This window comes from Chaetodon trifascialis, chromosome 6 (genome assembly GCF_039877785.1).
Source record: "Chaetodon trifascialis isolate fChaTrf1 chromosome 6, fChaTrf1.hap1, whole genome shotgun sequence".
Taxonomy (NCBI): Eukaryota; Metazoa; Chordata; class Actinopteri; order Chaetodontiformes; family Chaetodontidae; genus Chaetodon; species Chaetodon trifascialis.
The window spans coordinates 22,930,534-22,945,665 of record NC_092061.1 but is presented as its reverse complement, the minus strand read 5'-3'; the positions used below and the strand labels follow the sequence as shown (position 1 = coordinate 22,945,665).

The 15,132-nt window shown below is 45.0% G+C and overlaps 1 protein-coding gene across 7 annotated transcripts in view; it reads right to left on the bottom strand.

Annotated features, from left to right (window-relative positions):
* The window catches only part of fbrsl1 (fibrosin-like 1), a 270,554-nt gene extending 256,261 nt beyond the window's left edge, over positions 1-14,293 (bottom strand). For all 7 annotated transcript variants that reach the window (XM_070964090.1, XM_070964083.1, XM_070964088.1 and 4 more), the window contains exon 1: positions 13,119-14,293. In XM_070964090.1, the coding sequence (XP_070820191.1) occupies positions 13,119-13,412 (294 nt within the window). In that variant the 5' untranslated portion in view covers positions 13,413-14,293. The remainder of the gene's footprint in view (positions 1-13,118) is intronic.
* Positions 14,294-15,132: the final 839 nt, after the last annotated feature.

Below are 15,132 nucleotides of genomic sequence, written 5' to 3'. Positions count from 1 at the left end.
GCTTCAGAACTGATAAAGGCAATGCCACAGGCTACCAAAATGACTGGCAGCTACTAGAAATACGGGCTTGTTCCGCCAGTCATAAAATACAGCTTTATGCCATATCAGTCAACAGAAGCGGAGAGAATGATGGGGAGAGGCAGGTGCAACACACAAATCAAGAGTTTCGTGCTCAAAGCACTGATTGGCTTCTTCTGTGTTATCTGAGCGGGTTTATAAAGGGAAAAAAGTCACATGATGGAGTCATAAATGTAGAGCTTTCCTTTTGCGCTGCTCTCCTCGTAAAATTCTGATCAAATCTTTCAACCATTATTTTCCTCTGCAGAGAGCATGTGATGACGATGCTCGCTGTCTGACTTCATAACTTTCTCATTAACTGACTGATTTACGAACTAGCGAGCAGACTGGCTGATTGGTGTCTTCCTGAGCGACTGATTGATAAGCTGGCTTTGCACGCTTCCTGATTGGCTGACTTACTCATTACATGTATGACAAATTAACAAGTTACTCTGTTCTGGGTGGCACCACCTTTCACATACATGTATACACACACGGTGACACCCACCACCCCTTTGGTGTAGCCTGTCAGTGTGTGTATCCATTTTCCACCTCTTGTATTATTGTGCAAATTGAAACGCCAAGGAGAGCAATTCACACACATACACAGAGGCCTCATGGTGTGTGTGAGAGTTAGTGTGTGCGATGGGTAGGGGGGGGAGGGGGGCAGGTTGCCTCCATCTCCCTCTCAGCGTCTTGGCAGGCGGCAAGGAGAAATATGATTATCCAGTGGGGGAATTGTTTCATCAACACCTGGAGCAGATAAATGAAAATAGGAGGATTTATGTACTGAGAACAAGCTTGCCACTGCTGCCAGGAAGCAATTAAGCAGGAAGCTAGAATACAACCCCCCATACTCGCTTCACACCAGTGGCACATTTGGAGAACTGATAGTGAGCCTTGGGGAAGGCCGACTGGAAGACAGGGAAGGTATTCATTCCCACAAAGTGTCCCATTAATGGCTGATAACAAAGTGTCTGTGAAGTGTTGGGATCTCATTTGACTCCATGTTGGGGGAGATGCGATGGACGCTCATCTCCTCTGTAGCTGCAGATAGGCAACGCTCGTCCCGCCTCCATGCTGTGACCCGGTGGAAATTTTAAATGTGGTTCAATCTTCTTAAATGGTGTCGTTTAATTCTAAGAAAGAACGCTTCTACATTCACTGAGAGGGTGATGACCAATGACAGTGCAGAGAGCAGTATGCTTATGAACTATGTAGGGCGTTAGATGTGTGAGACAGACACGATAATGAGACACTAGCATATAAAAGCTAACATTCGTTGTATAACAGCGAGTGGCATGTTGCAGACAGTGCTTCGTTGTTCAGTTTAAGGTCGGACATCAGCTCATTATCCACATATAGTGAAATCGTTGATGAAATATTATGGGATGTTTTTTTGTTTTTTTTTTAGTGCAGCCGTTGTGCTTCCTGAGCTGCGGGCGTCGGATCACAGCACACAGCGAGCACAGAGGTGAGTGGGTGTGTGTACGTATGAGAGAGTGAGTGTGTCGGTAAACTCAAGTGTCGGTTATACTCTGGAAGTGTGCGTGTGTGTGTGCTGTAGCAGTATGAACTGTATGGGAAATGCTGATGTTTCAGCTAGATTGCGTGTTTATTTAAAGCGGCAGTAGAGGCTTCAGTCTAAAACTGGCGAGCTAACTATCTAAAGCCAGACACCCTGTAGTCATGAACAGCACCGGGGCTGCTAACTTGCTAACTGATATATTTTGGCATGTATCTGGTGACATCTAAAAATGTGGTTTGTATTCAAAATGAATGTGGATGTGTTCCTTTAACAGATATCATCAGACCACCAGACCAGACGAGCTGCACTCTCGGTACACAGGTATCATTCAACCTGTGTTTCTCACCAGATAAGGATGAGATAAAATCTTATGCAAGTTTGAAAAAAAAAAACTTATTGGTTTTGGCGAGACGAGCTCACCTGAAAAATTGACTGAAAAGTTCGATAGAATCTGATGACTATAAGAGAACACAGTGTCAACAAGACTACAATAGTTCAGGTTTTCTTTGACTAAGATAAGACTACCATGCCCAGGCTGCTTTTTTTTTACTCAATTGAAACTTGACTAAAGAACAGGATGAGGTTAACTAAATGTGACTAAGACTAAGGCTTAGAAAAAAAGCAACAGTCAGTGTGCCACATAACAAGCCAGACGCTGAAAAACAGTTGCCCTCTTCGTGTTTTTTTTTTCTTTTCAAATCAATCATCAAAATCATCTTATGGTCTCCCGTCCACACAGCAGAGCAGCTCTATGTGGTGCTGGTATCACCCTCAATGCAAGGAAACACTGGTATCCCCTCTGAGGCTGAACAGTTCATTAATAATAATGACCTCTTGTCAGGCTATAAAGGATATCCGACAAAACAAAGCTTTCAGTGGCTGAGCGTTTAAAACAGCAGATGGGTAACGAATTTCAGCCACAGATTCAAGAAACGAGCGCAGTTCGCTTTGAGTGGTATTCTTGCAGCTTTCACAATGAGTGAACATTTAGTCTGGGCATGATGTGAAGCTACGGGCCGCCAAGCGACACAATGACCACAAAAATCCAACAGAGAGCGAAGATGATGTTCATGCCAGACCTCTCAGAGAGCTGACGCATGTGCCACACATCAACCTTTAATGAGGATTAGACATTAGGGGCAAGTACAGACTCAGTGCACTCCCTCTGAACCTGGCTGAAAGTCAGACTGGAGCCCTGGCCTGAACCTGTTATGCTTTTAAATAATAAGACATTATACGGTGGACATTATGTTGAGTGCAGGTTTCCTTGATTCACAACACCAAAAACTGAATTCAATAAGCCACATAACTGTTTTTTCTTTTACTGCAACAATCAATTGCCTCCATCAATCACCAGCTGTATCAGTAGAAATGATTCCTTGCAAAGCTAATGCGATAAAAACATGTGGGGTTGAACCGCTAATATATAATATCCTGTGCCAATATTCAATATATTACAACTTCACATCCAGGATCCCACTCATCACTCTTACTACTTAACACAACCAGATTCAAACTTGCATCAAATGTTCTCTGTAGAGTGTAAAACAAACTGCATGATGACAGTGACTGGCCCGTATCCACCTCTAAATTGCAGACCATATCTGCAAATCATAATATTAGCGTGGCTATGAATAGCGCGGCGTTTGAACTGCACCCGGCTAAAGGAGCTGCTACGCTACAAAGCCGAGAGATGTGGAATGCAAACAGTAGCTTGGCAGAGTTCTGTTTATGCTCTCTCCCTCTCATACGCTGCCTGTTTTTTTTTATTGACTCAACAACTGCCCTTGTGCTCAGGCCCCAAATGTGTGTTTGTGTAATTTTGATCTCATTCCACGCCTTGGGTAAAGCCCTCCTGGCTCTATGGTGCCTGTCCTGGTTTCAGACGCACTGACAAAGTGGCCTCTCTGAAATGAGCTCTGTGGCCTGTTTGCAAGAAGGGAGCAGATGCATTTTACTACCTTTGATCTACGGGTAAACAAACTGCAGACTAAAGAGACAAAGAGGGAGAAGGCGTCGGTGCCCGAACAGCGTGGACTGTCTGCACAGCACACGAGGACAGAGGAGTGAGGACATGGACGGGGGCAGAGAGTAGAGGACACAAAGTCTGATAATACTTTTCTTTGGCAGATCTGCAGCCAGATCTCACTGCAGGTGACGGAGGGTGTCTTGCCCTTGCAGGTTTTACTGTGGAGGCAATGTTACACATGCCTTATTATATATCCCATTATATTTCAAACACATTCTCCCTCCCTCCCTCACTCTGCTGAGCACACAGCCGGCCGCAACACTGACTTTCATGGACACTAGGAGGGTTCATAATGTGACGAGTGTCTGAGCCGGCAACAGGTCGAGCCTGTTAAAAACGGATGCATACATGCAGATCACGTGTGGGCAGACTGACACAAATCTGCTTCCTGAACAGAGGTTTGACCAATGCGGAGACCTGAACACAATGCTCGTGTTTATGGAAGCACTCAGCGCACTATATTCACATTAAGTCAAAAATTTACATTTGTCATGCCAAGTAAATAGATAATAAAGAATCCAGACGGGTTTAGTGTTTCCCCTATAATTTAATCTTGGCAGGGTCAAAGCCTCTGAAACAGCATGCAGACCGCAAGACATTCTCCACTGAAACCCAGAGTGAAATCATCGCTGCAACTGCTTCTAATGCTCTGAGAAAAATAAGAGTAAGGAGCTTAAAACAATGGATTTGGATCTTTTTTTTTGGCTTGATCTTAATACAATTCTCACATATATGGTTTGCTATAATCATTCCTTCTCTGTCTCCATTTAAACTATGAGGTGATACTTCCTTGAGTTAGCCAATAATGATGATATGATGATATACGTTTATGTTATGACCACCAGTTCATGCAGATGTCCCAGAATACCCATGAGCCTTGCATCAGAATCAAAACTGTAGCAAAAAGAAGCTTTGTCATTGCAGTTGCACACATACTACAGCACCTTCGTAGCTGAATTCATCTAAAATTGACCGAGAATCCAGATTGCACATCATATTATCAGTTTTCCCATAAGGTTACTATTTAGCCTTCACCCTCTGCTGGAGTAGCTCAGTGACTGGATTACTTTTTCTTTACAAAAGAGTGTGCATGCCATTGACCACACACTTTCTAAGATAGCTGTTCACTAATGATTCAACAAGGAGAGTTTCAAGTTTCCACTTCGTAACTCTATTGCTGCCGTTTCATTCCGGAAAATAAAGAAACAAATACATTTGTTTAGAGAGACATGTGGAGTACATTTTTGCACAGGGCTGTCCAGGATGTCCCGCAGTGTAGCCCCTGTATGGTGAGACTGCATCACGGCCAGCATGGAGACGAGGGGCGAGTACAGATACATCCTCCTCTGTCAGTGCACTGATGGCATGAGGGTAATATAATAACATACACTGGAAGAAATCAGAATCTATCCTTTAATATTCACGACACTACTGTGTGAGACCAGCTGAAATGTCTCTTTCAAAGACAAATCGTACATTTTCTGGTTAGAATGAATGCCCTGTAAGAATCAAACCACTTAAAAGGATCTCACCCTGCACTGCAGCTATCACAAAGTGGATAACATTAACCAGCTGATTTACTCACTGGACTGAGAGGGCGATAATCAGCATGATACAGTGATGTACTGTAGGTGAAAGGAGGTTACTTTATCAACAATGACAAACTCCTCCAGCGGCCAAACAAAGCCATTCAGATTCCATCAGCAAAGTGTGGATGGCCGACAAGGTGCTTCATTTCAACTGAGGAAAACTGAGTGTGGCAGCTCAGCCCAGAGTTGTCAGGCAAATGTCATCCAGACAGTGAATAGAGCAGAAGTGGCAGCGGGAAAGAGAGAAATTCCACATTGCATAACCACCCTCTTATCTAAGCTCTATTATCTTGGCCACAGTTTGTTATACGGCTGCCAAAGCTATCACACAAAAACTGAAGCAGTCCTTTTTTGGCTTTGCCTGAACCCACACATAAACACACAGACGCATATAAAGGGCTAAATGCTGCAAATACAATCAACATATCAACAAACAATGAGCTGTAATAAATTGCAGACTAACATATCACTGTATCTTATTCCAGACGGGGAGCTGAGTGCTGAGCAATTATTGTCAGCATCACTTGGCCTATAAAGACTATTCCCCTCAGAGCTGGTGTTGGTAGCAAGCGTCGGTAACAGAAGAGCATGTCAACAACTGTTAACGCTAATTGCTTTCACACCAAGAGCGATCTATGAAGAAAACATGCGGCAAGACTGCGCGCGATGTCACGACTGCATGACTCATGCCTTTTAAAACGAGGCACTCCTTGAAAACATGACCACATGGGCTGAGGGCCGATCTGCACGCTGTTTTGATGACTTGAAATTTATTCCTCCCAGGGCCTATAAAAGTCTTAAACTGTGTTATGTAAAGTCAGATCTTCAATACAGTTACATATTGCATTCCGCTCTCAGATGTAGAGGTTTTAAAAGCGCGGTTCTGTCCTAATTTGCCTAATTTTGTCAGATGTTTTTTAATGCTGAACGTGTATTTTATTCTACCTGTCCTTAAACTTGTTGAAATTTGACTTCATTCAATGACTTTGAGTGCGACAAGAAAATATTAAGATATTATTGCAATGCCGAGCCCTGCCTCAAACCAGTGTGTGCGGCAAATTGAATGCCAGCGACACACAAGGACTGCAAGTATCGCCAGAAGATTTTTTTTTATTTTTTTTCCCCTTTTTTGATAAGTAACATGGCCAAGCAAATGACTTTACTGTTAAGTATTCACCTTGGCTTGCAGGAGAGCATTGTTAAGATCAGTGTTATTACTTTGCCCCACGTGCACTCGACTCAGGCGGACCAGTCAACGGACCTTTGTGCTGAATGAGTCTGCAAGGCTGGAAAAAATGACCTGGAAAAGGGATTCAAGTGATGTGAAGGTTGAAGCAAGCCAGGCTTTCTTTCTCTGTCAGCGAAGGACACGGCTGAAAAGGAAAACAGCCATTACTTAATGAGCCACTTAAAGAGTGCCCTCTCTATTTAGGTTTCATTATTTTTATTGTAAATCCTTCACAGCCCTCGTCTGCTAGTCATTCATAGGGAGCTTCTGCAGCCAAGTTCGGCATTATATATTAACCAAAATCACAGGGCTGGAAAATACCTTGGCTGAATGACAAATATGATTACTATATAGTTATCTCCAAATAATTTCTTTTTCTCAAACTGCTCAAATGAAATGTCTTTTGTTAACATTGTTTAATAACATGCATTAATCAAGCAGTCGAGGAATCAGAGAGGGGTTGTGAAAGGCAAAGAGGGGGGACAAATCAGCAGTGGATAATTACCGGGGAACCTTCTAACAGTGCAGCTCCTAATCCATCGCAGGCTCGGAGACAGCATCTTAATCACAGCATAATTACATCCTGTCATTCACCGCAATGAAAACACCGAGACAGGAAGATGGAAGACAGCTCGGGACGACAAGCAGGAAATGGATATATGTGCCTACAACAAGCTACCCACGTGCTTTCATATGCCACTTATCATGTGTCAGCTATGTTGTTCTGTCTGCAAATTTCCGCAATTCCTCACTAGTCATGCTACCTGAAAACAAAGAGACTCGTTCTGAGGTTTTGTCGTGCTGGTGCATTAAGACTGTGGAGTGATACCTCAAAATAGACAAGTGACAGCTCTTCAAAAAGGGCCCTTCAGGGCCAGTATGCATTTATGCCACTACCCTCCAGAAAATGTACCCGTTCTGCAGGCTGAAAGAAGCAGAAATTAAGAAAACACACACACAGATGCATCTCTTTTCTGCCTGGCGCCTGCTGAGGATGGTTATAGACTAAAATGTCTGTACCACTGACTTTGAAAACTGTCAATAACCAAAAGCTGGGATCAAATGCACGAATTTTTTTACCCCCTATTTTTGTTCACTTATGCTGTCTTTGCTGAATTTTAATACCACAGGGCTCTTATGCTGCTGCTCGTGTTTAGATATTCCATCAAAAATTGCAGTCGCATCAGCGCTCGTCTACGAATTCTAAAGCCTGAAGTTGAAAAATTTGATATGATAACAGCCCGAATGCCTTTGCATGTTAGAGTACACTCTACATTCACATCCTCAGAGTAGAGTTGATACAATTAGCTGCTCAATCAATAAGTCCATCACTGGTTCCAGCCTCTCAAATATGAGCATTTGCTTGGTGATCCAAACCGAATAAACTTGGATTTTGAATTATTTGAAGACATCAACTTGGGCTCTGGGAAACTGTGATGTGTCACACTTTACTAACATTTTACAGGCCGAACAATCAATCAAGTATTCAGGAAATACTGAGCACCAGTAATAAAAATAATAGCTTGCTAATCATCCTACAATGTGTGTTACAGCTGTTGTCTGAGCAGGCCTCCAACTCCTCTTTAAAGTTTGACTTCTTGGAAATCTGTGAACTGACGCATTTGCTTCAGTTGCCTTTTACACGGTGTCACGGAAATTCTTCAAACAAGCGTATATTTGTAGTCACAGACGAGGCAGAGAAAGTGATTGCCATGCCTCCAGATTCACATGAACACACTTCCCCAGCACACGAGAACCGTCCTTTGGTGGATATATTTAGGTCAGCGGTTGATGGCTCGGACAGATGCACTGTGGAGGTTCAAGCCTGTGTCTGAGTGTGGGAGAGAGAGCAGGCTTGTGAACGTGACCGTGCATTTATCAGCCATGCTGTCGCCTACAGTGTGTGACAGTAAGAGAGAGCCTGGGCCGGGGGGACATCCCACTGGCATTAAGAAAGCTCTCTCCGTGGGATGTGTCAGCCAATGAGCAGCGGAGCCTCAGGGGGCTGCCTTGTTAATTAAAGCCAGAGTTGTTTGTCAGTGCCGGCATATGATGCACAGCGCTATCACCGTCAGGGGAGAGACAAAACTCGAAGCAAGATAGCTGCAACCCCTGCAACAAATCTCCTGCCTCACCATGGAAGCAAGACGCCTTACTACAGCAACAACTGCCGTGGCTTCGAAAGTGAGGATCAGCGCTACACACCCGACAATCAGAGTCCACACCTCCAGAGCAGAAGCGCACAGCTGATCACGTGGAAAAAAACGGGAAAAGATGGGATTTGCAAACTACCAAACATTTCTGTATCGCCCATTAAAGCACCAGCTCAAGCTCAGAAGACATCAAAAGCGACTCTGCACAGGCGCTACCAGGGTGTTTATTAATTAACTGTCTTTGGCAAGTATTGTTCTGACTTGAAGTGTCATCACTTGACAGAGGAAAGCTCCTGAGTGTCAGCTGTACTAATGACTGCTAATAAGGAACACATGGTGCTATCTGGGAGCTAACAATGAGATGGCCAGTAATGAATGTGGTGGAACTCGAGCTCTAGAGGTGCGAGTGTGGTTATTTATTATGAGGATAGAAAAAATAGTTATTTCTACAGGGTGCTCAGTTTGGGGCCTTCATCAGAGCCCTTGATGAAACACAAAGGCACTTACTTGTGGCTGACTTGGATCCACACACCAGCTTGGAAAATGTGGGTGGAGAAAGTGAAGCAGCAACTCACAGCTTCCCCAACAACTACTGTCAAGCTCCCCTCAGGCAAGGGACTTCATTTCCCCATATTGCTATGGTGGAGCTGCTCAGTGGCCAACGGCAGAGGATGAGAAGTATACAGGAACTGCGCAAAAGAGGGCCATCAAGGAAAAAAGCAAGCAGCACAGACTGGAGTTCTCATCAAGAGCTTCTATATATGAAAGCCATTTTTGTCCCAGCGTCTGGCCTTTCGGCTTCCGGCCCTTGACATTGTTGTAATATCGCTAAATCAACTAAACCTAAATCCCCATTTGAATGAATTTAGAAACTCATGCTGCGGAACGAAAAACCCAAACAAATCTGTAAATTCGTGTTAAAGCAGATGAACAGAAGGATTGTGGATTAACGAGAGGGGATTTGCCACTCCGACGTCACTCACAGAGCAAATGGAGCAAATCAAACATCTTATTAATACAGTGACAGAAGGATAATTGTGTCATTTTATTATCTGCTCGCTTGTTCGATACCCACAGGGAGACTTCTGGAGGGTTTAAGCCGCAGTGGGTAATTGTTTTATGGCACCGCTGTCAGGTGAAAACCTTCTATCTCCAGGAGGTCAGCTTTCGGGCATTTGAGGGTTTTAATCATTCTCATATTTATTCTAAGGATTTTTAGGCAGTATCTCTAGAAGTAGCAATTGATGACTTGAATTTTCATTCCAGGAAAGAAATATTAAAACCACCCTTACCGGACATACTAGGTTTTCCTTTTCGCCTTGCAAAAGCCCACAATAGTGCATTGACTGTGCTCCCTCTCTTTGAATCATCACTGAATCACCCCTAACATTTCTCTAATCACAATGAGGCCCCCGTGACAAAACAGCATGGCTGTGTTTGCACAGTCGATTTGCACAGGTAAGTAAACGTCTTTCCTATGAGAAACGGGGGGATTCAAAGCAAATAAACACGCCGTAATCAAATGCAGCCATGGCTACAAATTGCTTTCGGCTGTAGTGAACCAGGTTACGGGAGAGGGCGAGACCACCGTACAGCCTAAGCCTTCATCAAGGGAGCTTGATCCTATCAGCGCGGAGCAGGAATACCAACAACACCACCCAGCTGATTGTGTTCAAAGTCAAAAGTGCTCTGGGGGACTCTCATAACCTCAGGCGCTTGCAAACAGCAACTGTGCACACGTCACTGCCTGAAATTGGACAATCCAAATGATGGTGACAGCAACCAAAAGGTGACAGGGATTTTATGAAACATCCTGAAGTGCTTGAGAGAACAGTGACAGGCTTAGATAGAGATTAAAAGGAACAAGATAGAGTAAATATTGGTATGAGCCATGTGGGCTCGTTGAACCCGTGGAGGATGGGATATTGATGTTGGCAGAATGCTAATGAGACAGCAGCCTGACTGGAAACCTGACATAAACAGTAGCATGCTGGCCATCAGTCACTTCGAAGAGGTCAGGAGGACCGCACACACCCTCTGCCAAGCCTTACTGGAACATGATGCAATAGGTCAGAGCTATTCCCTGGCCAAACGCTGCTGTGTCCTCCTCATAATTGATGAGCAATTAGCACAGGTGGCATAGGTCACGAGCTCCACTCAAGCATACAGTAAGTAGGTGAACACATGAGTCACAACCGATCATGTGACGCTTCCAGTGGGAACAGAGTTCAAGAGACTGCATTCCACCCACAGTGATGCGACTCGTCAACCGAAAGCAAATGTTATTATTGCTGTCACTTACAGTAAACAGAGTATGCAGGGAAATCAAAGGGAAGAGCACAAAAAAAAAAATCTGTGCATATCCCCTCATGTATTTGTACCAGATCCACCAACATCATTTAATAAGCGCAGTCCATTTGCATGCAAATCAGACCAATTACCAACAAGTAGCTGGCATGTGAGTATCATTTCACATAGAGCTGTATCATACCTCATTTGCTTAGCCTTGAAACATAAGCTCCTATGTAGAACACATTGTTTCCTCTGTGTTCATTCAACATTGATTTAGCACTTGAGTCAGTGCACTATTACTGCTCTGGAATGTGTAAAACAAAAAAATTGGATAATTATTTAACTTGATTTCCCAGTCAAACACAAAGAGGCAGCATTTTTTTAGTACGCGAAAGCATCAAAAGAAAAGCTCTTTAGGAACACAACCTGCTCTGCAACAACAAAACAGACGGCGGAGAGGACAAACGCGAAACTCGTGAACTAACATTACCTCCAACTGCATCAAACGCACACACACACGCACATGACATCATTCCTAGAAGTCAATCGGGCAGGGCATCGCTTTGACAGCAGAGGAGACACCAGCGTGCAAGCAGAAGATGCCAGTGAGAGGCACTTTGCTGCTGTGACATCCTCAAAGTCTCTCACAGTCAGCAGCTGTCAGAAGTGGCAGCCACGCAGCACAAAGGGCGGAAAAACTCCCACAAAACACATCACAGCACGCTGCGCTCATACAAATCAACGAGGATGGGCGCAGACACACATCTGATGCACTTTTGATGACATGTAACAAGTTTATCTTAGGGAAGCAGCGCTGTGGCCTCACTGTGGCACGAAAACGGGCGTTTATCCTACAACCTCCTACTTTATGGTGTCATAACAGGAGTTTATGAGGTTTATTATTTCCACAGTTGTCTGTAGTGGCTGTTATTCATCTTATATTAATTACACTTGCTTCACACTGACACTCTTCCTCTTATTCCTCCCTCTGCTTTCAGGGGCCAAGCTAAATGGAGCAGCAGTATAGCCACCAATGGCCCGCACAGGTTAAACCTGTCAACAGATGGCAGGTGGTGAACTGATGATCAGCTCAAAGTGAGTGACTCTTCCACTCTACATACGAGGGTGGTTTATATTACATGCAGTTATTTTGCTGCAAATCTGCATTCAATACTGACTAAGCACTGTGTAGGAGGCAAGAGTCAATCACGACTGATTAATACCACTGCTAAGCCTGCACGGGAAGTTGTCATTGAAATGAGGTGGCCTGTGGTATGATCCATGGGCTTTCAAATGAGGTCATCATCTTAAAATACACTGACCTCAGTGGGCATGTAATATGTTTGCTATGTGTATTAAAGCTACTGATTTATATTTCAACTACAGAAGTGCTAGCATTCTCAGAATGAGCCATGAAAAAAAGAAGCAAAAAAACAGGCCTGCCTGCTTTGTCAGTCAGCATAAAGTCCCTCAGGGAGCAATGTTTTATTTGTCATTTGCAACGTAATGAGATAAAAGAGATAAGAGGGTGTCACAGGAGAACCTGCTTTCTTCCTGAAAGCCTTCCTCCGACACCACACTACCACACGGCAGTGACAGAAAGTTATCAGCACACAGTGTATTGGCCCATGACAGCTGAGGGGCGCAATAAATAAAGGATTAAATAAATAAAGAGTAAAATGTCAAGTGCACGGGTGACTCATTGTGCATCAGAATACAAAACAATAAGACATTAGTGACACAGCAGCAGCACCTGTTTGTTTTCCTCAACACACCATATGCTGCCAATGATTAACATCTCACTCACAAAGCCTTGAACTTGTAATATTCTGCACACAGAGCTGTGTGCTGCAGTGGATGTCAGACACTTTCATGTCAAGGACTCCACACAGACACCCGCTCAGCTCCACCAGCAGGTACCACAACAGGCTGCTCGTGATTTAGCACTGAGATGACACCCAAACCAAGAAGTGATCAGGACACCTTGGGATGGGGGGGTCCGGGAGGGAGGGGGGCTCTGCTCTACACTATCAGCTGATTAGAAGAGTCATCCTTATCCAGTCTGTAATTGGCATCATCTTAAGTAAATTAGAGACAAATTAGACTAGTCGTCACGTTACTGGGGGGGCTCAAGGACCCCACTTTGAGAACCACTCCACTGATGAAGAATGCAGCACACACGCGCGCACGCACGGACGCACGCACACGCACACACACAGGTAATGATCCGGTTCCTCCTTACCTCCAGACGGTCCAGGCTGATGAAACTGGTGATAGCAAATCCATCAATAATATCCTCCTCCTGCGAGCTGGACTCCCGTCTCTTCCGCCGGGGGGGACGCGGAGCTCTGGCGGCGGCTGCGGGGTGCGGCGCCTTTTTACCGGGCAGGGAGGCGGCGTCCCTCCCCGGACTGTGTCCCTCCCTGTCGGAGCAGGAGGAGTTGGGGTCGGGGCTGCGGGCGTCTGCCTCCCGCAACCTCCGCACCCTCTCCCGCTTGGACCGGCATCTCCGACCCTGCTTCAATTTCCCATCCATGTCGTTGGAGGAAGCTTGCGGCGTCAGAACAGAGAAATGTAACTCCACACAGCCTGAACGCTCGCTGCACCGCGTTAATAACAAATCACACTCACTGGACTGAGAACTGTAGGCTGCGCTATAACGTGCGGATTGCGCTGTGTGTGTGTAAATAACAACGCAAATAAATCCTTCTAACACTCAATGACCTTGAGTACAAACCTCCCCAATCTCCATTACGATAAGCAAATGTTCAAGTATCCCACTCAGGCGGCAGAGAGGGCGCAAAGCGACGCGGATCCACACGTTTATTTTGTCACGAATCTGCACTATGTCGACGCGGTCTCCGTTAAAGCAGGTGCAAAACGGTGTAATAGTTCAAATCCACGCATTACACTCGCTTTGTAACTTTTGTTGCATCGGAATAATAACAAGCAACGTTGGAGCCTAACCTCGCTGCATACCGCAGACAGCGCAGGGAAATCATGTCGCTGCCCGTTGTTGTTTTCCACCACCCCGATCCATGATCCAAGGCTGTCAAACACGGAGCTCGGGATACTATCCGTCCGAAACAAAACGCCTGGCGAACAAGTACGTGTCGATCGTTGCTGTCGGGTGAGCGAATAATCCCAAACGCGTTGAGTTTTAAGCCATATTCCTCTCTGCGCTTCAGGGGCAAAGGATCCCAAGTCTGAGAGCTACTTATGCGCAATATTTCCTAAATGATCCGAACCGTCCGAATAAGACAAGCATCCAGTGTGCGACCAAACTCCATGAGGCGATGAAGCGGTCTATTCCAGTTCAGATCATGTAGAGTTTCCTATAAATCCACTCCAGTCCGTCCCTTGGCTGCTCAGTTGCTCACTGGCTCGTGGTATTTTCTATTCGCATAAGAAGGCTTTGATAAGTGTCCTTAAAGCGACAGGAGTGATTAAAATCTCCTCCCCCCCTTCTCATTCCCTTCATCCGAAATTAAGAGACACAGTCAAGCTTCAGAGGACCCACATGACTGACGTATTTCCGCCACCTCTGGCTCACAATTTACCCTAGTAAGAAGGATGGTGTTGGAAAAAAAAAAAAAAAAGGAGGGGGTGGGGGTGGTGGTGGTGGGGATCATCCTCTCTCACTGTTGGGCACACTTTGTCACACAAGACACTATTTTAGTCTGTCTGTCTGCCTTAGTTGATGCCACATCATGTATCCCTCTGACAGTTTGTGCTGTCACTGATAGAAAATGCAGGGCGCGCACACACACACACACACACACACACACACACACACACACACACACACACACACACACACACACACACACACACACACACACACATCTATCAGGACTTGACAACTTCTCCATTTGGACCATGTTGGCCCTGGCCATCATCCCCCCACTCGCTGAGTTCACCAGCAGACAACTCAAAGCAGAAAGTTACATCTCACTGTCAGACTGTACAGTAAATAGTTGTTGTTGTTGTTTTGCAGTATACATGTAAACATGGGTTGCCACACTCTGCCCTGTGCCAAAGCCTTTTAAAACCTCCAGCGTGAGCTTGGTGTCTTTCCCAATCCACACTGTGGGGACTTCCAGGGGTCCCTCTGGGAGCTCCAGGGAGTCCTCTGCAAAGTAACACACAGCTTCATTTATCTGCTTTCCATCAGCAGAAAGGAGGGAAATGACATAATCTCTGTATTGTGTAACAATTACTTCCATTATAGGCTTCACTGCACCTACTGTATTATA